The sequence below is a fragment of the Nilaparvata lugens genome, chromosome X, assembly GCF_014356525.2.
Source record: "Nilaparvata lugens isolate BPH chromosome X, ASM1435652v1, whole genome shotgun sequence".
Classification (NCBI taxonomy): Eukaryota; Metazoa; Arthropoda; class Insecta; order Hemiptera; family Delphacidae; genus Nilaparvata; species Nilaparvata lugens.
Window position 1 is genome coordinate 26,827,008 of NC_052518.1, and position 26,416 is coordinate 26,853,423.

General features: G+C 34.3%; 1 protein-coding gene across 1 annotated transcript in view; it reads left to right on the forward strand.

Moving 5' to 3' along the window:
• LOC111044849 (contactin) overlaps positions 1-26,416 on the forward strand; it is a 104,163-nt gene that overhangs the window by 3,365 nt on the left and 74,382 nt on the right. Inside the window, exons 3-9 of the mRNA XM_039441866.1 lie at positions 807-1,039; positions 1,860-2,102; positions 4,658-4,808; positions 8,434-8,611; positions 11,845-12,049; positions 13,147-13,370; positions 21,223-21,513. Coding sequence (XP_039297800.1) covers positions 807-1,039; positions 1,860-2,102; positions 4,658-4,808; positions 8,434-8,611; positions 11,845-12,049; positions 13,147-13,370; positions 21,223-21,513 — 1,525 coding nt within the window. The remainder of the gene's footprint in view (positions 1-806; positions 1,040-1,859; positions 2,103-4,657; positions 4,809-8,433; positions 8,612-11,844; positions 12,050-13,146; positions 13,371-21,222; positions 21,514-26,416) is intronic.

Sequence of the window (26,416 nt, forward strand, 5' to 3'; positions counted from 1 at the left end):
GCGTTTCAGATTTGATTAGTTGATGAGAAATACTCGTTGGCTAGTATTTTGAATAAGATGAAATATTTATAAATTGTTATAGTCTACTTATATTATATTATATATGTAATAAGTTTAGCATACAAACATATATTGCATAAGTTGATCAAATTTCTGGTTGATGCTTTGAGTTCAGCTGGCTCAGTGGCTCAACTCTAAGGTTTTCTCATCTCATAATGGTTTCTCATCTAAGGTCCGACCCTCATCTCCAATATAACAAAAAAATGAAATATAATAAAAAGACAAAAATAAAATTTATCATACTCACCGATATCATAAGTCTTTTGGAAATGGTTTTTCTAATTTTAAGTTTTACGACAACGAAATCATAGGTTGCAACAGGTAGATTGATTTTATGTCGATGGTTCAACTAATTTATCGAGAGCCGTCAAGATATCAATAGTAGAACGTCGTCGTTATAGATTAGGGCTACGACTATCGTTTTCGGATAACAGAGATTGGAGATGAACGGTTTTGAATATTTTCCCGCGAGGTGGGACAGTCACCCCGGTTGATGATATGATTTTGATTTGAGTCTATGTTTGGGTTAGGTTATATATTTGAAGTTGTTAAGGTTGCATAATTGAAGAAAACTGTTGAATACAGCTATAATTTGAATCCGACGGCGGTTGGCGTAGATTGACTACATAGCGTTTAGTCGTTGAACTTCACAGCTTTTGTTATCACGAGTGTTTCAACCTATTCAACTCTCTACGTTTTCGACTAAGATACTTGCTAATCTGACTCACTTCTGACTCGATTTGCAGGCTTATGTGTCAGATCTCGTTAGTATAAACAATTTGGAGGAGCTCGGTTTTATTGTGAACCGGCTTATTCAAGAAGACCCTCAACATAGACGATGGTATATTGGAGCTCACGAACAGAGCCCTGGGTACTGGGTGAATGAAGGGGACAGTACCGCACTCACTGACATGGATTCTGCTTTCCTCCCCGAGCAGGGCACTCTCACCAATCAACCCAAACCTCACCTTGCCTTCAGGTAAATCGCTTCAATTCATCTCAAATTTACTAAAATTCATTGTATCTTATAATTACACTAACTTCAAAAACTTCATCGTTGTATTCAACATTTCACCATAGAAAACAATATCTATTATCTCAATTCATGAATCACTTTAGTGTTGAAACAGATCTAAGGTTTTGAAAATTATTTTTCTTTGTATGAAATATTATATTTTATTTACGACCATGTTAACTCTTATAAAGTTTGTTTATATTGAACTGTTGGTTGCTTAAGTGAAAATTTATGAATTGAATGAATGTGCATGTAACCTCAATTTGAAATTAATGGAGTTTCTGATTAGAATTAAAATTTTTGGGTAAATACCTTTTTTTGATTCCTTCAAATTGTATTTTTCAACTCATATAACCTAATAAATAAAATAGCTTTACACCTATTTTTACCTAATATTACCATAAATAGTTTTGTTGGTTGATCTTCAACCTCATAAGTCAGCAATTGAGTGGTCGTAGAATAGCTAGGCCTACCTACGTAAAATAGCGTATACAGCAGTTCTATTTGGTCTGTAAAGCACTAGTGAGATGTTAACACGTGCTTATCCTGACCTACATTCAACTCGTGCTTTAAAGATCCTCATTATTGTTGTATGAACTACTATTAGAGGAGGATTTACTATATTATTAACATAAGGCCTATAGTATTTTCAAGCTGATCAGTTCAGTAGATCAGACTCGATGATGCGTCAGTTGTGTATTTCCTATCCCGTACACATATAAGCCAATTCTTTTCTTTATAATATGATAGATAGTATTGTGAGCATACAATTTCTGTTCAACAGCTATTCTTACCCTCTACGCAAATGGGGAGTTGAAAGAGTGACGGGTGAAGAAATGCTATTGTACATATGTGAAGCTCCTATCGCCAATGTCTATATGATGGTAACAGAAGATCGCACCTTCCAATATGGTCTAGAAGTCGATGATCCACTCAGAATTCCAATGGGACCATATTTCATTAAGCAGCCGGTCAATGTTGTATTCGATCTATCAAAAAAAGGAACTACAAATGACATTTCATTGAGGTGAGCTTTATCAACTAGATTATTATACATTTTATATTAAAAGCCTTCGGACACTATTTTCCAACCGATAATCATGAAAGTGAAACCAAATTGTTCAGAAAGATATGGATATCCTGCGCCTTACCTCCAAATTTTAATATTACTTGCCGAATTTTTTCTATTATATGTCAAACTTTTCCAAATTTTCTCCAAGATCATCGACCTATATAGTCATTTTAGAGTTAGAAAATCCTTTATAAGCTCATGATCAGCATTTTTTTTATCAATAGTTCAAAAGGTTTAAGGTCAAAAATAGCAAGAAATTGGAGTGAAACGTGTTTTTAAAAACGTAATACCTTAAGGCTCTGATATATCAAAAACTAAATGAGATATAGTAAAAGCTATTTGTTAAATGTTGTGAGTAGTTTTGTACTGAATAGTCATGACCGTAAGACGCATAGTATCGATATATATATATATATATATATATATATATATATATATATATATATATATATATATAAACAGGACACACACGACACAGATAGATTAAAAACACTTGAAAACTTACATTTAAACGAGAATTTTTGAACCTGATTCAAATCTGCACTTCACTTAATGTTTTTAAATGTTTTTAAGTTTTTAAGTGTTTTTAATCTATCCGTGTCGTGTGTATCCTGTTTATATTTTTATTACAAAACTTTAAAGTGTTTTCTGTTGAGTGCTATATATACATACATACATACATACATATATATATATATATATATATATATAATATATATATATATATATATATATATATATATATATATATCGATACTATGCGTCTTACGGTCATGACCGTATATATATATATATATATATATATAATATATATATATATATATATATATGCATCATACATCCGATAAGCAGTTTCACTTACTTGCTGACGTTTCGTCAATATCTCAAATGACATTCTCGGAGCGCAGTTAATGCTACACTGACTCCTGTCTGTGTTTGGAAGTTCTTCCACGTGGTCGCAGGGAGTACTTCCTCCCCTCTCCTTCTTCCACGTGCTCGGCCTGGCGCTGCTGGGTGAATGGAATTCCCGGAGAAGTGTGTGGATTTTGTGCTGTGTTGAGAATGATTTTCCAAAGGGAAGAGATATTTGTACTGTCATCCCTTTTGTTAAGGCTCCCTTGTTCCTCTATTTCTGGGGCCTCTCGTACAATCCTAACCCGAAAATCTTGAATGTTGGCTATTTGTTTTGAGTTCTTAAAATTTATTTTGTGACCTGTGTTTTTTTTTCATGGTTGTAAAGAGCTGAAGTGGATTGTTTGTTTTTATGTTCAATTTGTGTTCCTCTATCCTGGCTGATATTCTTCTATTTGTTTGACCTACATATATCTTGTCACAATTCAGGCAGGGAATACTATAGAAGCCCTGATTTTCTAGTTCTAATCTCTGAAAGATTTTCTCTAGAAATTTCGAAATAGTTTGGAGAGGTTTGTAGACTGGTTTGATTTGATGTTTTTTCAGTATTCTTCCAATCTTTCAGTCTACAAACCTCTCCAAACTATTTCGAAATTTCTAGAGAAAATCTTTCAGAGATTAGAACTAGAAAATCAGGGCTTCTATAGTATTCCCTGCCTGAATTGTGACAAGATATATGTAGGTCAAACAAATAGAAGAATATCAGCCAGGATAGAGGAACACAAATTGAACATAAAAACAAACAATCCACTTCAGCTCTTTACAACCATGAAAAAAAAACACAGGTCACAAAATAAATTTTAAGAACTCAAAACAAATAGCCAACATTCAAGATTTTCGGGTTAGGATTGTACGAGAGGCCCCAGAAATAGAGGAACAAGGGAGCCTTAACAAAAGGGATGACAGTACAAATATCTCTTCCCTTTGGAAAATCATTCTCAACACAGCACAAAAGCCAGACACTTCTCCGGGAATTCCATTCACCCAGCAGCGCCAGGCCGAGCACGTGGAAGAAGGAGAGGGGAGGAGGTACTCCCTTTGACCATGTGGAAGAACTTCCAAACACAGACAGGAGTCAGTGTAGCATTAACTGCGCTCCGAGGATGTCATTTGAGATGATGACGAAACGTCAGCAAGTAAGTGAAACTGCTTATCGGATGTACCCGGTTGATATATTAGCATGTTCATCCATCCGCGAATTTTAAAATGTTAACATATATAGACTGTATCACAATAATAATAATCATGAATACATTGAAATGTTGATTCTGTACTCCAAAAATATTATTACTTGAGTACTGAAGAGTTTTGTTTGTCCATGCATGAACCATTTATTATCAGAGCTGTAAAATGAGTAGACAATGGAGTGTAATAATTAACTTCTCTAGAAAAAGGAGGCTGAGTGTGAGTGAGCGCGTCAATTGAGAGAGAGTGGTGCTACGAAGACCGATGTTTGTGAGCCAGCATGAATTTCCACTCTCGTTCCCTATCTCACCATGCCGCTTGTACCGAGTATGACATCGCTTGGACGGCAAAAGGGAGGATTGCTTTAATGGCGAATATAGGTGGTTCACTGAAACTTATGAACTGTTTTTCAGCTGTCTTGCTGCTGGATATCCAACTCCAACATACGAATGGTTCAGAGAAGACTATGAAAACGATAGGCTAGTTGCAACTCAAATCGACCCTCTTCAGGATAAAAGATACACGGTTAGCGGAGGATCTCTACTTATCAATGAACCAAGACAAGTAAGTTGTTTTCATTTCTCATGAATTTAAACTTTAGTTTTATGCTATGCAGATAAAATTTAGTTTTCAATTTGGATCTATTACTTGGCTGGTGTATAGTTGTAATGCATTAACTTATCCGTCCAACCTGATATCTTATGTAGTGCAACGGCTGCCAGATGTGGTTGCCATAGCAAAAAAAAAAAAACAATATATATAAATATATAGCACATAACAGAAGACACTTTAAAGTTTGTAATATAAATTAAAACAGGAGACACAAGACATAAATAGATTGAAAACACTTAAAAACTTACATTAGAAACAGAAATTTTCGGAAACTGAGTTTCCTTCCTCAACCGAGCAGTGAGTGGGTACAGTTTGAAATCAAACAGTCGTGACCACAGAGTACGCACGGAGAGTCAATTGTAGCAGCAGAGACCACAGATTACGCGGTGCAGACGGATGGAGAGAAAAAGGATACAGATTCAGGGGACATTATGGGGTATTTAGGGGCGGTTACAAACGGGATATTTAAGATTTGAGTGGGTTATGAATAAGGAAAAGTGTAGCTTATGAATTGATAGAAAAGAGGAGATTTAAAATTAGAAATCAAAAAAGAATTAGACTAAAATTGGAGAAAGGATTCTCTCCATATATATACACACTTTTATATATATATATATTATATATATATATAACTTCCATTGTCAACTGTTCCACAATCAAAACTTCAAAACTCTCACTCCCCCCCCCCCCACCAAACGTAAAGCAATTTCAATTTAGGACCGCCAGCCCGCCCGGCTCCCTCTCAATAGCGTTTCAGGCAAACTCGATGTATGGCGAATTGAAATCAATCGTACTTATTGTACAAAACTGCTTAGAATGTTGACTGCTCGACCAAGTATGGCTGTAATTGAACAGTATCAACTAATAAAATTGAAAGTGAACTTTCTTATGTTTAGAATAATTGTACATTACTTGAAATGTATTGCTAGTTTGATACGCATATTTATTTCTAACTTCAGTCACAATGTGACTGGAAAGTTTGTAAATTTTGAGTTGTCCATATTAGTATTAAGGATCGATCGGTTGAAGTAAAAGCGAAACACACAAACAATGAAGTACAAAAATACTTCAACCGATCACTCCTTAATACTAATATGGACAACTCAAAATTTACAAACTTTCCAGTCACATTGTGACTGAAGTTAGAAATAAATATGCGTATCAAACTAGCAATACATTTCAAGTAATGTACAATTATTCTAAACATAAGAAAGTTCACTTTCAATTTTATTAGTTGATACTGTTCAATTACAGCCATACTTGGTCGAGCAGTCAACATTCTAAGCAGTTTTGTACAATAAGTACGATTGATTTCAATTCGCCATACATCGAGTTTGCCTGAAACGCTATTGAGAGGGAGCCGGGCGGGCTGGCGGTCCTAAATTGAAATTGCTTTACGTTTGGTGGGGGGGGGGAGTGAGAGTTTTGATTGTGGAACAGTTGACAATGGAACCGGAGGAGGAGGAGGCAGCTGTGAGATGACGTCAGCGAGTTGCGTTCACTTGCTGTAGTCCTTGATGAGCTTCTCGGTTGAGAAGTACTTTGGTCTCTCGATGGGAAGACCCAGGGCTCTGTCCCAGATCAGGGATGACAGCACTCCAAGAGCACGAGAGATGCCGAACAGGACAGTGTAGTAGTTCATTTCATATACATACTTGAGGTTTGGAAAGAATATGCATTTGAGAGGGAGACATTTTTTCAAACGGGGCCAACATGACGATGAGCGAGTTGATGATTTACATAGGGTAGCACAAAAATGTAATTTTGTGAATTCGCATGATGAGTTGATAAGAGATATTATAGTTATTAGAATTTCAGATATTAGTTTTTCAGAGAGACTACTAATGTACTACCAGCTTTTTCTGGACTAAGCTATTCAGAAAGTAAGAATGCTGAGAGCATTAAGAGACCTTAATTAAATAAAATCACACATATGTTGTCAAATTCTACACAGTTTTATTCGGTACACGACCATGGTTTCGTGGCCACACAGGTGATATGGTGATGTGGAATAAAACTGTGTAGAATTTGACAACATATGTGTGTTTTTATTTAATTATGGAACGGTTCTACAACATTGACAATGACTCAGTCGAATTTTTATTAAGAGACCACAAAAAGTTGTGCAATATCGGAAAAATTTAGTGAGAAAATAAGGTTCTGACCAAGAAACAGGCAACGAAATAGAAAAGATGGAGCACAGAAAGGTATATGCCGAAAGGGGAGAGTGTATCTGAAAATAATGTGAAAATAAGGAAACGTGAAGATGAAAGTCGTACAGAAAAGGAAGGAGATGTTTAGTTCAAAGAAGATCAACCGGAAACACATGAAGAGGTTCGATGGAAAAATTGGAAAGCTCGACGTCAGAGAAACCAGAGTGTTGTATAGGACTGCTTATTCCATTTGAGAGAAAAAAGGAAGTAGTGGTCAATGATTCAATAAATTAAATATATATTTTTGCCAATACTTATAATTGTTTGCCAATACTTATTGTTTGATGATGGAATGCGATTTATGTCATAATTTTTCATGAAATAGCATCGTTTATTGTACTCCACATCAATCTTAATGATTACCTATGCTGTCTTCAATGAAACAAAATCGAGACAAGATGGAAAGTCCATTTCCGCAAATGGAAATGTATTACTCTATCGGAAACTAGAAGGAATAATGAACTAAATTGTATGCTTATTATTTAAAGTGTTGATATGCTACTGATTCGAGTCTTTGGTTTGGGCCTGGTTGAAGTGAGCGATGATATTAAAAACGAATCTATTATAAACTAACATAAAAAACTATATTAAAAGTCAAATCGAGTTCCGAACTACCATAAAGTGCCTCTGAAGTTCATAGCTGTTAGTTAGTGGAGCTAACCTCACCTCAACTGATCACCTTCTTCTTTCCCAACAATAGTATTGAGCTGATGTCATCCGTTCAAATGATCAGATATCATACCAATAATTTGAAACTAATCACTCATTACCGCACCGCAGCAAGTCAGCCATTAACTTACAAATAGTTACAAATTTGAATAATTGGAATAGGAAAATCACTTCTTTCAGTTTCCCGTTCAATATTTGCAATATTTTACTATTTGATAGTAAGCCTATGCTAGCCGATACTAGCCTATGCTTCTTTTGAAAAAAAAACACATTATATGTTCATAAAAACCTACTACCCTATTAAATTATTAAAAAATAAATTGAAACCATATATTGAAGAAATTAATCCATTTTCAGAAAGATGTTCAATCTGCTATATTACAGAAATATATAGTGATTTGAAATAATTTTGATAATTAAAAAAGTTTATTGTTTTTAAATGTAGTATAATGTGTTTTTTAATGGAATCATTTTATTTTATTTTTATTATGAGTAGAACCTGTTATTTATAATAATACTTCATATTTGTTATAACTCGTCCTGTTCATTGAACAGGAAAATTCATTGTAAATAAATAGTAAGTTAGATGTAGTGAATGTAAAGATATAGATATAATAATAAAATATTATAATTTGATTACATTTTGGTTGGTTTTATTCAATCAATTTTCATATTCATGTTTTATGATTTCTCAGGACAAAGACAGAGGCTCATATCATTGCAAAGCCACAAATAAGTATGGAACAATCATTTCTGAGCTCGCTACACTTTCCTTCGGTTTCATAGCCGAATTCAATATGAAACGATCCCCTCAAGATGGGAAAGAAAACTGGGGAAAGGCGATATTCTGTGATCCGCCTCAGAACTTTCCAGGTAAATCGTTTATGTATTTCTTTGGCTACCAGGATTATAATAAATAGATCACCGATTATATCTGTTAAATGGTCTTACTTACTTAATTGTACAAAAACCCACAGAAAACCCAGATGGTTTTAAAAAATATTTTTATTTAGTTAGGCTATGCTATTTTTATACACAGATGATAATCCAAGAAATTGCAACTGAATTGCGTAGAAACCGAAATTCAAGTAGGCCTATCATACAGGGTGATTCTTAATTATGGTAAAATAATTTAATACGTGATAGTAGAGGTAGAAATAAGAAAAAAAGTTCTTATAAACATATTATCCATAAACGCTTCATTAGCGAGCTATACAGGGTGAAAGATTTCGACCGGAATTCAGTTCCTCTTGTGAAATACACCGATGCTGAATTGTTTGGGGACTAGTTTTTAAAAAAATGTATGGTGGATTCATATCGAAAAATATCTGAAAAATAGAATAAAACTAGTATGGAAGCTGTAGTGTGAGTAGTTTTTGAGAAAAAACTTGAAATATGCAAAAAATCTAAGTAGAAAAACACATACTTCTAAGTTTGATGCCCAGAAACTTTCTTTAATGACCAGTAAACAAATAATTTTTCGCAATAAAAATTGTAGAGAATTTAATTCTGAAAAGAATTATGTAAGCTGTGTAAACTGAATTTAAATAAAAGTTGAATGAAATGTATTCTTAAGTAGTACATTACACCACAAAAATTTGCTGTTTTATGAGGAGAGAACTAATAACTCATAGGTTGTAGCTGATTGCAAATAAAACATGGATTCAAATAACAGCTGTTCCAAAACAGTTGATTTATTTTGTTTTAAATAAGAAAATATTTAAAAGAAATTATCAACTGAAAATTATTTTCAGTAATATTTTTGCTCACTGTTGAACAAAACAACAAACTTTAAGTTAGGCCTACTGTAACCGCGATGTGTTTTTTGTTTAATCTATTAACCAGTTATTTGTAACCATCTCACTTTGCTTTTTTGTGTTAAGTGTTAACTTTTTAAAAAATGACAGGTAATTTTAGACATTATTCATACTCCGAATTAGCTGACATGCATTCAATGTATGGAATGGGACACTGTAATAGTACTGAAGCAAGACGTTTGTATCAAATAAACCTTCCTAACCGAGTATGTCCAAGTTCAAGGTTTTTTGCCATTATTCATCAACGTCTGTCTGAAACAGGCTCTTTGATGTCCAAAGAACACATTTATGCTGGCAGACCCCAATCCACTAGGACTGTTGAGTTAAAGGAACAAGTTCTTAATGAAATTTATGAACATCCAGAGAAGAGCACGAGAGAATTGTCAGTGCAGTTTGATGTCAATCAATCTATTATTTGGAGGATACTAAAAGAGCAACAATTACATATATACCACCTCCATAAAGTTCATACTCTATCGCCACGAGACTGTATTCCCCGTGCTGGTATTTGCCGATGGTTTTTAGAAAAACCTGTTAACCCAAACTTTTAAACTACCGTTTTATTTACCGACGAGGCACACTTTACAAGAACAGCTATCGTTAACGTCCACAACCAGCATATTTGGGCAGCTAAGAATCTTCATGCCATCAATCCTAATCGTCCACAACATCAGTTTTCAGTAAACATTTGGGCATGAATCATAGGAGATCATCTACTTCATAATCTACTTGAACTTTTTGAGAGAGGAGCTGTTTATCTTACTTGGAGATAAACCTCTTCAGTTGCGCCAAAACATTTGGTTTATGCATGATAGAGCTCTAGCACACTTCAGTGTTGCTGTTCGTGAACACCTGAATCACAAGTTTCCATATCAATGGATAGGCCGAGGTGGGCTAGTACCATGGTCAGCTAGGTCACCACACTTAAATCCTTTGGATTTTTATCTTTGGGGACACTTGAAAACCTTAGTATACAATACTCCGATTGATACCATTGAAGAACTCCGATTAAGGATTTTGAACGGAATAGAAATGATAAAGCCGACTCCTGGAATATTTGAACGGGTCCGACAATCGATGATAAGACGTCTGAACATATTCATTTAGAACAACGGAGGTCACTTTGATCATCATCTTTAGTCTTTTGGTATAAGTTTAATGTCATTTAGATATGTTACTTTCATATAATAATAAAACTTTTCATAAAAAAAACGAATATTTTATTTGCAATCATCTACAACCTATGAGTTATTAGTTCTCTCCTCATAAAACAGCAAATTTTTGTGCTGTAATGTACTACATAAGAATACATTTTATTCACCTTTTTTTAAATTTAGTTTACACAGCTTACATAATTCTTTGCAGAATTAAATTCTCTACAATTTTTATTGCGAAAAATTATTTGTTTACTGGTCATTAAAGAAAGTTATTGGGCATCAAACTTTTGTATGTATATGAAGTTGTAATGCATGTGAAAACGAGTGGTGTGATCCAGAATTTAGATGTTGATGAGTATAATACGCGAAACAGAGCAGATTATCATATAATGGGTCACAATAGTAGGTTATTTGAACAAAAACCAGATTATATTGGTAGGAAATTTTATAACAAGCTACCTCAAATCTTGAAAAGTAAATGATGATTTGAAGATTTTCAAAAAACAAATTAAAAAATATTTAGTTGATAGAGCTTTTTATAGTGTACAAGAATTCCTTTCAAACCTAAACTAGGTTGAACTACTTAGTGTTAGAATTATTATGTAATAACATGACTTGTCTTATACTCCATGACTGGAGTCTTTAGGACGTAATCTTAAAAAAAAAAAAAAAAAGAAGTCTGTGTTTTTCTACTTAGATTTTTTGCATATTTTAACTTTTTTCTCAAAAACTACACACACTACAGCTTCCAGACTAGTTTTATTCAATTTTTCAGATATTTTTCGATATGAATCCACCATACGTTTTTCAAAAACTAGTCCCCAAACAATTCAGCATCGGTGTATTTCACAAGAGGAACTGAATTCCGGTCGAAATCTTTCACCCTGTACAGCTCGCTAATGAAGCGTTTATGGATATATGTTTATAAGAACTTTTTTTCTTATTTCTACTACCTCTACTATCACGCATTAAATTATTTTACCATAATTAAGAATCACCCTGTATAATGTATGAACAGATGTAACAATCAAATAGTTGAAAAAATGAAAGTTTTAGAATGTTATGAATAACAGAAAAAAATGTTGTTGACAGATTTGAAAACATGTTTTCTTATATTATTTATATTTTGCAGGTGTCAAATATTATTGGGTTCGTGATTATTTCCCCAATTTTGTGGAAGAAGACAAGCGAGTATTCGTAAGTTATGACGGTGCCTTGTATTTCTCAGCAATTGAGAATATTGATCAAGGAAACTACAGTTGTATAGTACAAAGCCAAGTATCTGATACGGGTAGAAATGGACCATTCTTTCCTCTAAGAGTAAATCCACATTGTAAGTGACGTATTGCTTTTTATCGCTATGCATTTTATCATTATATTTTACTTTCGTACTGATCACTATAAATTGTAAAATTTGTACTCGCATGGTAAAATGTGTTATAAAGATAACCGATATTTTGTTAAAAATAAAGTGAGTGAATGAAACAATATATCTTGTAAAATAACAAGTCATAGTAAACTCTGATAATCATAGTCAGCTGATATTTATCATATCAAAATGTTTATTATAAAAAACATTTTTACAATATTGTTTCTTGAATAAGTGAGGGCCTGGTCACACAGAGAGCGATCTGTGTGTGGCTATCAGAGCGGTCTCAGGAGAATACAAATATAGATATCTAAGATAGAACTCACATTATCAATATGTGATAGTGAGATTCTACTATGGTTAGTAGAAGAATTCGTTGTTATAGACTCCGTAGTAGAATGATAAAAGAAGTAGCATTATCATATTATAAATCACCGTGATTTTAGAATCCTTAACTTGACTGAATTTTACTGTTACCCATGACAAGGAAATGAAGAAATTGTAGTGAAGTTATAAAACCAATTTCTTTTACTCGAAAATGCATTTTTGCTTGCTGTTGCCCCAGAATATGCTCAATTTTTTATCCTTCGAAGGGGTATCGTTTCAGCTTAAAAGGCCAAGTAAAACTAAAGTCCAAATTAAAGTATCTCAAATTCGTTTTAATAATGTATTCTTGCTTTTTAAAACAGAATATGTTTTCTACAGTTGATTATACCTTGCTATGGTATTTTTCAGCATTATTAGAGAGATTTACTTCAGATTGTTAACATTCCTCATAAATTACATCAGTAATTCCACCATGAAATTGAAACTCAATATATATGTTGTCTTGTAGGCTAATGTTTTAATTTTGACTAAACCAAGGGTTTTTATACTCAAGTCTGAAGGCATCTTCAGTTGAAATAATTTTCATATAAATATAAATAAACATTAAACATTTTAATAAATATTTTATAATGGGAAAATTCTACAACATCTCCGAATACAGTGTTTAATCTGTCTATAATTTCAACTCAACCAATGCTGACCGTTTGAAGTGAATATTACCAAGAAACGTTCAACGTGAAACCGAAAACCGTTGTTATTACTTTTTTTTAATGTTTTTAGTCCTGTTCCGTCATACAATTGGACTAGGAAAGGAGCTCCGTTGCCTCGTAATGCTGTACTCAGCAACTACAACCGGGTTCTGACACTGCCACATGTTCAGGTCGAAGATCAAGGAGAATATGTTTGCCGTGTCTATAATGATAGAGCTGCTGATGAGAAGAGCGTTGTACTTAGCATCAAAGGTAAAAATAAACATTCAACTGTCAAATTACCTTATGTATAATATATGTTTATAAACAAAAACAATATATGAGTAAACAATTTTAAAAAGTGTACTTAGATTTCTATTTTTATTTATATTCAAGAGTAGCCCTATCAGAAAAAAATACAATAATATTGTTCAAGCCAGTTTCTTTGTATAGTAGTTTTAGTTTTCCTTTATCCGCTACATAGTGCTGAGGAAGAGATTTTGTCCTGTTATCGTTTTCATTCCCACGACTTGAGCCATCCCCTCCACTCTAGGCGTGTGCAGCCCGGAGCTGAGCTCAGTTGCAAAACAGATCTCATTGTAGACAGATCATTGTTTTTCGTTTGGATAGTTGATCCATAATTAGCAACTCCTATTTGTTTAATTTGTTATTTTTTGAATATGTCATTGTGGGAAATTCGTCACATTATTATTGTAAATATAATATATTCGTTTCGTGTAATTGATTCATAACTTGTGCTTGTGTTTGTGTTTGTGAAAATATATTGAGAGTGAAAGTTAACGCCCTAAATCGTTTAAAATACTTTGAGTGAAATATATATTCAGTTAGTACAAATGTTTGAGGACTAAGGACCACAAGAGCGGATCACACACCACCGCAGAATAATATCGATTTGTTTTCACCCATCTGTCTCCTTCATATTCCTTATTCCAATTTACCACCTGAAACCCTGTTTGTAACAAATAGGTATATCATTATGTCATAGTTTGGATTGGGGTAAGTGATTTTTCCTATTTGTTTTCCTGGGTCTAAATACTGGTGTGCTGAATTGGATATATGAATGTGTTTATTCGTATCATACAGTCCAACCCAAAAAAACCAGTGGCAAAAGGCCTATGGATTCGTAGAAATTAGTAACACTATTATATGTTATAACTTTAGTTACCTGTTATTTATATCTTTCATTTTAGTTTTTGAATTACATCAAATTTATATAACACATTTTTCTGTACTTTTCATCATCCCCTCGATTTAGTTTATAGATTTTGAGACTCGTCGTGTTCAGTTTTTTGGTTTGTTTATGTTAGATTATAAACTTTGAACATATTTGACCAATGAATCACAAATTACACAATCAACAAACACATAGGCAGGCTTTCGAGGGTGGCCGGACGCCGTAGGCAGTTTGGCGTCCCCTCCCTCAGCGGGAGGACCTACAAAAAGGCCAGGTGTGGAATTCACGTAGGTCACGAGTTTGTGGGTGGAGAGACCAAACCTCACCACTGCTCAAAGAAGGGCGGCCATTCAGGCAAAACTTTTTGGGAGAGGTGAGGCTCTTGACCCTGAAAAGAGGGGCAAAAAACCCAAGAGACCAGAGATGGGTGAAACTCCAGGCACAAATATGGGGCAAGATGCTGAGTCAAGAGTAGCCAGGCGCCCTAGAGGCAACTTGGCGACCCCTTCCTCAGCGGAAGGACCTTCAAAGAAGGCCAGGAGTGGAACTCACGTATGTCACAAGGACCAATCAGTCTGAAGAGACTGCCAAGCATATCACACTGGATTGCGACAAGCAACCAGGTGATGAATGGGATGTTAGCATAGGGAAAACTCCTGGTTCTTGTAAAGGACACAGGTATTGGTTTGCCTAACTAACATACTACTTGGGAACACAATAGCTTCGGTTGACGTGTGTGGTTCTTTGAACCTTTGGATCCTTGAATCCGTCCCTTCAAAAATAATAATAATAGGCAGGCTTGAAAATATAGGAATTTTATTTGTTGATATCCTATGTTGAAATTGATTAAATGAAACTTGATGAATAATGAAATAATTTTAATGTTGGAATGACAAAATTGAACTCTGGATAAATATTGAAATAAACTGTTACAATTGATAAACAAACTATGCCAGTTGAAAACATCACAGGTGGCAATCATATGATTCGCCACATTACCCCCCCCCCCCCCGGGCAGACGATTTGGCCATCCGAAATTTTGAAGCTCACTTTTTTCCTGGAACAGGGTGGGAAGGCTGAAGTGAGTCGTCTTGAAGGATATATGCTGGCTTCCATTTGCGGCACTTAATTCGTAATTAACAGGAGAACATCGTTGTAATTGACGTCGAGGAAAACGACTCAGGTTGATTAATTGATTGATTGAGTACTTTATTTATGTAGATTACAATATGTACTGGCTTATACACTTATATACAATAGCTTACAATACAGCAAAATTATAGATGAATTTACAAAATATAAACTAAGAAAATAATTATTGAGCTGTATATGATATGAAATAAAGCTATTTGTAATAACTATAGATAAAATAGATAATATTGTTATGCATCTACATAAATTGGCGGAGATTTGGACTTTTATTAATGTCCATTCTTCGGAAAGAATATTCGAAGTATCCTTCCCACTAACTCTCTACCAAAACGTTTATTATATTAATTCAACTAAGGATTTATTAAAAAATGAAAATATTGTAAAAGTTTTAATTAATATGAAGATTTATGAGAAAAAAACAGAAAATTAATAAAGTAAAATAATTATATAATTAAGTAAGATCAAATCATTGATTATTAAAATGGAGTAGGCTGAAAGTAGATCAGGGTAATCAACTTTCAGTAATATATAGCAGTATGCAGTGGATAATTGAAATAACATGAGTTTATATAATATACATATACAATTTATTTTATAACAGGTTTATAGGTTTGTAGTAATATACAGGTTATAATATAGGCTAGTAATATACAGCAGTATGCAGTGGATGATTAAAATAACATGAGTTTATATAATATACATATACAGTTTATTCTATAACAGGTTTATAGGTTAGAGAGATTGATTGCTTGAGTACTTTATTTATGTAGATTACAATATATACTGGCTTATACACTTATATACAATAGCTTACAATACAGCAAAATTATAGATGAATTTATATAATATAGACTAAACTCTCTACCAAAACGTTAATTTCAATAATTAAACTAAGGGTTTATTATAAATGGAAATATTGTAAAAGTTTTAATTAATATGAATATTTAAAAGAAAAAAAAACAGAAAATTAATAAAGTAAAATAATTATATAGGTAGATAAGATCAACTTTCAGTAATATCGGGCAGTATGCAGTGAATAATTAAAATAACATGAGTTTATATTATATATATATATATATATATATATATATATAAACAGGATACACACGACACGGATAGATTAAAAACACTTAAAAACTTACATTTAAACGAGAATTTTCGGGGAGCTGGGCCCCCTTTGTCAATCAACCAGGAAGTGAAGTGGTGAGATTTGAACATTCTAACGGTCGTGACCACAGAGACGCGGTAGAGACGTTGTGCAGACCATAGAGCACAGACGAACGGAGGCGCACTGATTGAAGGAGCACTATGGGATCAGTTGGTGGGCCATGATGGGTTATTTCAAGCGGGAGATTTCAAATTTGAGTGGGCTATGGATAAGGAAAGGTGTAGATATGAATTGATAGAAAAGAGGAGATTAAAGGGCACGCCACACCAAGCTCGCTACCGCGGCGGTAGCGAAGTTTTAAAAATCGCTAGCCATGTATTCAGGTTGAGCGCGCCACACCGACTTCGCTACCGCGGCGGTAGTACGGCGCACTACCACCTACGACCGCCTGCTAGGCGATTCAACAAAAGTTCGCTGAGAGGTAGTACGGCGGACAAAGCGAGCTCAGTGTGGCGCGCTCAACCTGAATACATGGCAGGCGATTCGAAGAGGTAGCGCATGCGCACCTCTCCTCCTTGCAACACAACACACTAGTACGTCTCACCCCCCACTACTAGACTCACTACTCGGAGACTACCGCTAGCGGACGTTTTTCGGTGTGGCGTGCTCAGCCGAGAAAACTACCACCAGCGGTACTACCTCGGCGGTACTGGCGAGCTTGGTGTGGCGAGTCCTTTAAAATTAGAAATCCGAAATGAAGTAGAATAAAATTAGAAAATGGAATTATAGAATTGAATTGGAATTAAATTTATCTTTATTTCTATTTTAATTTTTATTGAAAATTTATTATATATTTGATAGCTGTGAAATTTCTTATATATGATGAAATTTATTTCAATTTAATTGGACAGTTGGTGTAGAGTTGATAGTTATGGTACTATTGCTGTCTGTTAAGACCAGGACTGGAAGCAGCTCCAAGCACCCAAATAAAAGCTTTTATCAGGTCTTAACAGACAGCAATAGTACCATATATATATATATATATATATATAATTTATTCTATAACAGGTTTATAGGTTTGTATTGGTGGGATGGGTGAGGGATGGTTGTCATGTGATCGTTCTAGGACCGGACAGTTTCAGTCATTTGTTCCAAAAGATGTTTTTTAAAGTCAGGATGAAGCTCGCTCGGCTCTCGATGGACCTGATAGAAACAGGAAGTGCATTGCATGCACGACAGTCACTGACTAAAAAGGATTTTGTGAAAATAGTGGTTCGATGGTTGGGTATCCTTAAAGTACTTTCTCCGGTTCTAGTATGTGAAGCATCTATCCTCCTACCTTCAGAAACAAATTTGAAATCATCTTTGAAATAGTTCGGATTTCCGTATTTCAAGATATCTCTAACAAGCTTGACTATTCGAAAACATCTTTGATCGGGAAGCTTCAATGTTGAACTGGCAATGTGGGCAGTGGTGATATGTTCATGACGTTGAAGAGAGTAGACGAAACGTAGACAATAATTTTGGCAACGCTGTAGTTTATCATTAAGAGTGACTTGCATATCGTTGAGAACAGAATTACAATACACAAAATGTGGGAAGATAAGAGATTGAACCAATAACAATTTAATTTCTCTAGGGAGGATGTCGTGCATTTTCTTCAATGAATAAATCGCTGAAAATACATTTTTACATGTTTTGTTCACTTGTTCTGACCAGTCAAGAGTATTATTCATAATAATTCCTAAATTTTTCACTGAGCTACAGTAAGGAATGTCATTACCATCTACACAAATTTTGTGAATCGATTCAAGGTCAATATTGTTTATAAGACGAGAATATCCAATTATAATGGGTTGTGTTTTGATGGGATTAAGCTTAAGGCCATTTTTCTTTGTCCATTCAAATATCGAATTGATATCTTGATTCATAATTCCAACTTTTTCATCTATTTTTGTTATGGGACAGCTTAAATAAATTTGAAGGTCATCTACATAAGTATATGGAAGCTGGAGAACTTGATAATGGAAGAAAGGTCATTAACATACAAAGTGAATAGGAGAGGGCCTAAAATTGAACCTTGTGGTACTCCATGCATAACATTTTTCCAATTTGACTTTTTGTCACCAACAGAAACACATTGTTTTCTACCTAAGAGATAGGATTTGAACCAAACTAGGGAGTTGTGACTAAAACCAAGAATAGCTAACTTATTTAAAAGAACTTTATGATCAACAGTATCAAATGCTTTAGAAAAATAAAATAGGGTGAGGATAGTGCATTTTCTTTGGTCCATATAGCTGACCTTATATCATCAGTGACACGAAGGAGCTGTCTCAGTTGAATGGAATTTCCTAACGCCTGATTGAAAGTTATGAAGCTTACTATTGTTGTCTAGAAATTTTACAACTTGAGCATGAATGAGTCTTTCTAGCACTTTGGACAATGCAGGTAGAATACTGATTGGTCTAAAATCCTCAACTTTATTGGGTGATGAAACTTTATTTAGAGGGCGAACCAGAGCAAACTCCCACGGTCATCTTCAGTCATCCACGGTACTCGTCGTTTTCTATTGATCCTCCTTGTCACATAAGGTGCATGTTTGTCATACAAAGTCAAAGTCCAATTCTCGAAAGTCTTGACCATGTCATCAACTGAGGGTAATGGAGGCTGTCAAAGACTTCACTGGGTAATGGAGGCAGGTTGTGGAGGCTGTCAAAGACCTTTCGTCTAAAAGCTTGTGAATAAACGGTCAAGGTTTCTCTGTAGATACATCACAGAGCACAGTAAGTGGTGATCCAGGAATGGGTACACGTTCCAATGAAAGAGAAGAATTCTCTGGTGTTATCTTCTGAAGTTGGGTACCTTTGACATATTGTATATCCATCGAAAACTCGGGATGAATGATAATTGGTTGAGTTGAATTGGCGGAAGTTGATTGGTTGATTGTTGTTTGGTTGAGTTTGTGGAGTTGATTGGTTGGTAAGCATAGACTAGAGGCTTGTGGTCTGTGCAGATAGTGAAGGGTTGTCCTTCTAAGAGGTGGCGAAAATGCTGTACCGCTCATAAACAGTGAGTAGCTAGCGATAGTATACTGGCCAGCAACTTTCTTTCAAAGATAACATTTTTGAAAAGAAAGCAAGAGGTTGCCATAGTATACTGGCCAGCAACTTTCTTTCAAAGATAATTTTTTTTTGAAAAGAAAGCAAGAGGTTGCCGTACGCCTGCAACCAGTTGTAAGCATTCTCCAACTGAGTGGTTAGAAGCATCAGTAAATAAACCAAGTGTTTAATTCTTGAATGATTACTCTTCTTTCCCATTCCTGAATTACATAGTACTGTCATTTATCCATTCTTCATTAGGAAATATTGCTCTATACAAGTTCAGATGTTTGGCGGTATTCAAAAAGTGTTTTTTTTTATTATGTTCACTACTTGATTCATGCTTCAGAAATGTAATTTTCATTTTTGTAGAAATTAAAAATTGTTATCCATCTTCAAAAAATGTTTAAAAACGAACTTGAAAGTGTTCAATGAAAAATTTCATAAATATGTATTGGAAACTTTTTATGGGTTAGCCTAATCAAAGTTTTAAAAATAGTTTTTTTTAATTCTCGGCAAAAGTTATCCAATTGATGCTGTAATTGTAAATTGTAAATTGTTCACGTCGAGCAGAAATTTGTTCTTCATCCATCGTAGTGGATAGCTTAAGTAACTTATCTAGGTAACTTTACTCACGAGAAGTATATGTAAAAATGCTTGCTGTCCATCACGTCGGGGTCACCAATATAGGAATTTAATTTGTTGATTTCCTATGTTGAAATTGATTAAATGAAACTTGATGAATAATGAAATAATTTTAATGTTGGAATGACAAAATTGAACTCTGGATAAATATTGAAATAAACTGTTACAAGTGATAAACAAACTATGCCAGTTGAAAACATCACAGGTGGCAATCATATGATTCGCCACAACTCCTAAACCGTTCATCAATCTTGAATTTTTGTATAAACTTCTGTTTGGAATGTTTGTATAAACTTAAATAATTTGATTCACGGATGCTTTCTTTTCCTACCTTGGATTACTAAATTTGTGAACCAATATTGAATTTGATAGTAATAATTTGATTCACGGGTGCTTTCTTTTCCTAACTTGGATTACTAAATTTGTGAACCAATATTGAATTTGATAGTGTGAGCTGTACCAAATTTTGTCGATAAAAATTACTTTTTGTTCAACTCAAATGTAGGTACATTGACTCCTTGTATATCCTAGTAGTATGTCCTCTAATATTAATATCCTCAAATTTGATTAATGATTTTTGTAATTATTTCTGTGTTTTATAAAATGTGTTGTGAGAATCACAACTGCTTACATGGTAAGGGTACATGTGACTATTAAGTATTATGATTCTCATGTAATTCACTTCTTCAGGCTGTATCACCATTTTTATATGAGCATAAAAATGTCAATTCCCGTGCTGCAATGTATTGTAGCTATTCATTTCTTATTTTTCCCGTTGAAAATCGTTTTTAGCTGAGTGAATTCTAATTTATACAATTCACGTTTGTTTACTTCATCAAAATTTCTGTACGAGATTATAAAAATTGAGAGGTTCTTGTTACTTCTATAGTTTTTATTAATAAAATCATCAATTTTCTTTTTCAGCCGAGCCGAATTTCACGATTCCTCTAACGGATAAACATATGGATAATAAAGGTGAACTAACGTGGACCTGTGAGGCATTTGGAATTCCTGATGTCGATTATACGTGGTTCAGAAACGGCAAGCCATTGACTCTGGAATCCTTACCTCCTGACGAAAGGGGTCGCTATTTAATTCAGGACAATGTCTTGACCATCAAAAACCTAAATCCAGAAATAGATCCAGCCATGTACCAATGTCGTGCCAGCAACATTCTCAAGATGAAATATTCCTCCGCTCAACTTAGAGTTCTTTGTGAGTAAAGCAATTAATAATCTTTTTCTCTAACAAAAATAGAATGATTTTTTGTACTAGAAGTAGCTCTTATTATTTATAACATTTCTTTTTTTCCTATATGAGAGTATTTGAGACTCATGAAAATTATTGCACAAAATATTTCAATACCTTCAAGTTGTTGAAAATTCGCTTATCCAACTTTTAAAATATATTGAATTTACGCCATAAAATAGAAAGAGTAGAAGATTGAATAACTGGAAATAGGCTGTGATTGTCTCTTATAGGTAATAAAAATAATAATCAACAATTCAACAATATTATTTCTGTGGATAGCCAACTAGACTTGATATTGAGATTCGAAGTTTGTTGGTTAATGTCCTTTTAACGATGAGATTTTTTCTCCCAACAGTTTGAAGAACAAAAGAATCTATATTATTATATCATGTAAATAAAAACTGAAACTATAATAAATTTCACTAGAATTAAAAAAAAATGCCAAGATGGCCTCTTTGCTTGAGAAAATACAAGTTAATATTTTAGTAATTTCCTATTCTGAAAACCAGCTGATTACCATTAGTTTGTGTTTTCTCATGTAATAGGCCCCTTGTGAATTAATTGGAATAAATCATTTCAATATATACTTACAGAGACGTCTGAATATAAGCTCCGAAGCGGGCTCAGTTGGTTGCTAATATCCAAGTTAGACACTTTTATTAACAGGGGAAAATCCTTTTAAGAGTTAATTTCTGTGTATAATACTTTTGAAATAGATTTGTTAAAGTTCAGTTTCTGATTGAACCTACTTTTTCTACAAAATACTACAGTACACTGTATACCTACTTTTTCATGTTTCTGTGTATTAGAATATTTCATATTTTCAAGGGTTTTTTCTGCACCCTTTGTTATTGTATGATTGCCATAACAATCAAACTAGTGCTGTACCTAGTTTGGTAATCTGTGCCTAATCTGCCTATTCTGGTAAATTAAAAAGTGAAAAATCAACTTTTCCTACAGTTACGTTGAAAAGTGGCCATTGCTGCACTGATTACAGAACGCAAAGAATCACTTTTCCGCTCTAGTGCGGGAAAAATTTTTCTGCACTCCAGATTTGCAACATGGCAACGCAAAATACTTAGTAGGTTATATGGAGCAACAGTGCAGCAAAATCAAAATGAAGTTGGTAACAGCGACTGGGCTGCTATAGTGAGCAGAGGTGCAACGAAGCACAACGCGCTAATTATTACTATTATATATTATAACGAGGACAGCAACAGCACAGTGCCACCACAGCACACACCACACAGCCGCCTCGCCATTCAAACACTACTAAGTTATTTGATGGATTTCAGGCAATTTTACCCATAATTACCCACTTTTCATATTCAATGGTAACTGTAGGAAAAACTTAATGTGAAATACGTGCGCAAAGTTCCTCTGCTGCACTCAAGAAACCATTCCGCCTTCGCCTACGGCTCGGGCGTAAACGTTTCTTTCGGTGCAGCAAACTGTCACTTTGCGCACTAGTTGCACAAATAACTATTATGAAACTGTTCAACTTGAAATATGATAACTGCAAGAAAAGTGATGATTGTTTGATTGCGATGATTGAAAGTGTGATTGCCACTCTAGACTTTTTGCTATGTAATGTGTAAAACAATGAAAAACATTAGTTTATATATATTTTCTTATTAAAACCATGTTGTATAAGGTGCGTCAAAGAAACTTACTTATTTGAAAAAAATCCTGCACAGTGAATTGGTCGTGTAGAGGGGGAAGTTACCAAGTTTATCCACCCTCAAGTAAGTAGCCATCATGCTCTGGTCTAGAGAGCAGCGGGCCTTCGCATTTGAAAGCTTCTTTTCTAATGGTCGATCCCTTGTTGTTGCTAAGCAACGTGCCTTCCGCGATCGATTTGAAATTCCTCCACACATACTCGTTCCTGGTCATAATTCGATTCTGTCTGTGAGTTAACTCATTTCGGGAGTGTGGCTAAGTGTCGCTAAACCCATAAATGGACTTCAACGAACCATCAGAACTCCAGAAAATATCGAAAGAGTGAGGCAGTCAGTTGTGCGTTCTACCCGGCGTTCGGATCGCAAACACGCAGCTGCTATGGCAATTTCGACGAGGCTGAGCAGTATTCGCGACGCAATACAATCGAAATTCATGGCGTACCAGTGCAGAAAGGAGAAAATGTTGTCACCATAGTCAAAGATATTGGCCGATCGCTTGGTTTCCCGGTGAATGATTCGATGATAGACGCCTGTCATCGCCTGCGTTCCAAGGTGGGGTCAGGAAGGCATCCTGGCATTATAGTCAGGATGGTAAGGAGGCTGGATGCAGAAGAGCTGCTGCAGAAACGACGGGTGAAGCGTAATTTCAACACGCACGACATCGGTCTGACGGCGAAGACAGCGGAGCCGGTCTACCTGAATGAGTGCCTATCACCAGCCCGGCGTACCTTGTTCAGTGCGGCTCGGAAAGTGAAGAATGAAAAGAACTATAGCTATTTATGGGTTAGAGGTGGAAAAATTTTTTTTCGGAAAGAACAGGGTTTTTCTGTGATCACGGTCACGAAAATGGAAGATCTAGAAAAACTGTAAGTCTTTTCAAATTCTTAATGTACTTGTTTTATAAATTTCCCTATATTATTTTTTTTCGGTAAATTTATAAAATGTATTTCCTTTTATAACAATTTTTTATTTGAGTCTCTGGTTTCAATTATAGTTTTCTTTAGAACTGTCAATGGTCAAAATGTAATAGGCCTACTCATTTTATGGTCTTGGTTATTATTCAGAGTTATTTTTCAGACTTATTGTTATTCAGAGTTCAAAGTAAATTTTAATAATAAATTCTGTTCATATTCATAGTCACTTCAGAATTGCGTATTTGAATTGTGTGTTTCAAGGAATATATTAGTTGAATTGTTTAAAAGTAAAATAACAAGAATTAAATTTAATACTCATATCCGATCCTAGTCAGTGTTTAGTATTTTTAAATCAGAATATTAGAAGTCTTAGACAGAACTTTGATTTGTTTTTGAGTGAGCTGAATAATATGAAAGTGTCTCCGGACTTTATCATCTTGACTGAAGTTTGGATATCTACAGATGAGATAAATCTGTTCTGCATCGATAGGTATAATTCCTTTGGTTTCTGTAATGATAATTATCGAGCAGGAGGCGTTGTTGTTTATGCCAAGTCCCGATATAGATGTAGCGTAGTGAGAGGTGTAGATATACAGTCAGCCGATTGTTTGCAGCTCTCCTGCTCTGTTGATAGCATTGAATTCATTATTTTAGCAGTTTACAGATTACACAGTATTCCGTTAGCACAATTTATCGACGATATCGATAGCTTGATAACTCCTTTCAAAGGAAAGAATTTAATTTTCACTGGAGATATAAATTGTAATATTTTGCTTGATGACAGATTATCTGATTCTTATCTCAGCCAGATGGCTAGTCACGGATTAAACTGTCTTATTGATAAACCAACTAGAATAGTAGGTGATACCCAAAGCTGTTTAGATCACTGTTTTATCCGATTTAGCCAATTGAAATTTACAGTTAAATACAATGCACATATATTACACCTTGGAATAACTGATCATTCAATGATAATTCTAGAACTGGAAGTAGGAAGGAGTTGTAATATAAAAGATTCAAGTAATAAAAGTAACTTAGTGATAAACTTCAATGGATTGGAAGCCGAATTACAGAGGCTGCAATGGGAGAGCGTTTTAGATAAGAGTTCTGTTTCAGCTGCTTTCGATTTATTCATCAGCCAGTTATCAGATCTGATAGAAAAATGTAAATATAGTAAATCTAGAAATAGTTTCAATGCACTACTTGATAAATTAACTCCATGGATTTCAGATTATTTATTTAGAGGTATTGATAGGAGAAAAAAATTGTACAAATTGATGATTTCAAGACCATATGATGTAAATCTTAAAGAGTATTACAAATCATTCAGAAACAGGTTGAAATCTGATTTGAGGAAAGCTAAGGAAGAGTACTACATGAATGAATTTAATGATATTCTGGTAATGTGAGGAATCAATGGAGAATAGTAAATAGATTGATAGGAGAACGAGAACCCAAGGTAGAACTAGCTTAGTAGTAAATTCGCATACTGTCACTGACAAAGAACGTATTGCTAAAGAATTCAATTCATTTTTTATTAACATTTCTCAACAGTTACGAAACTCAGTTATTTTTACAGAAGATCACAAAGAGATAGATTCCCGCTTCACTTGTAAAGATATGCCACATTCATTATTCTTATTTCCGACTGACGAAACAGAAGTTTTAAAAATAATAGCTGATCTAAAAAGCAATAAAGCCCCTGGAATTGACAACATTAATAGTTATATTGTAAAAAAAAAAATGCCATTCATATTGCTGGAGTTCTGAGTGAACTTTTCAATTGGAGCATGAAGACTGGTGAATTTCCTGAATGTTTGAAGATTGCAATTGTGATCGCAATCTTCAAGCATGGCAACAGAGAAGAATTGAATTGTTACCGCCCAATATCGCTGTTGCCTGTTTTTGCCAAGATTTTCGAAAAGATAATAAAAATACGATTAATGAGTTTTCTCAAAAGATTTGATTATTTTAGTAAAAATCAATTTGGTTTTAGAGAGGGCTTGAGTACCGAAGATGGTCTGGTTACATTTATTGAGGATATTTATAATAGTATTAATGAAGGTAAAAAATGTTCAGCCCTGTATGTAGATATCACTAAAGCATTTGATACAGTAGACCACTCAATATTATTGAAAAAGTTGTATGCAGCAGGAGTACGAGGTTTACCTTATAAATGGTTTCAAAGTTATCTCACAAACAGAAAGCAGTGTGTAAGAATTGGTGGATGTTATAGTAATTTTGAAAACATTGTATATGGAGTGCCCCAGTGTT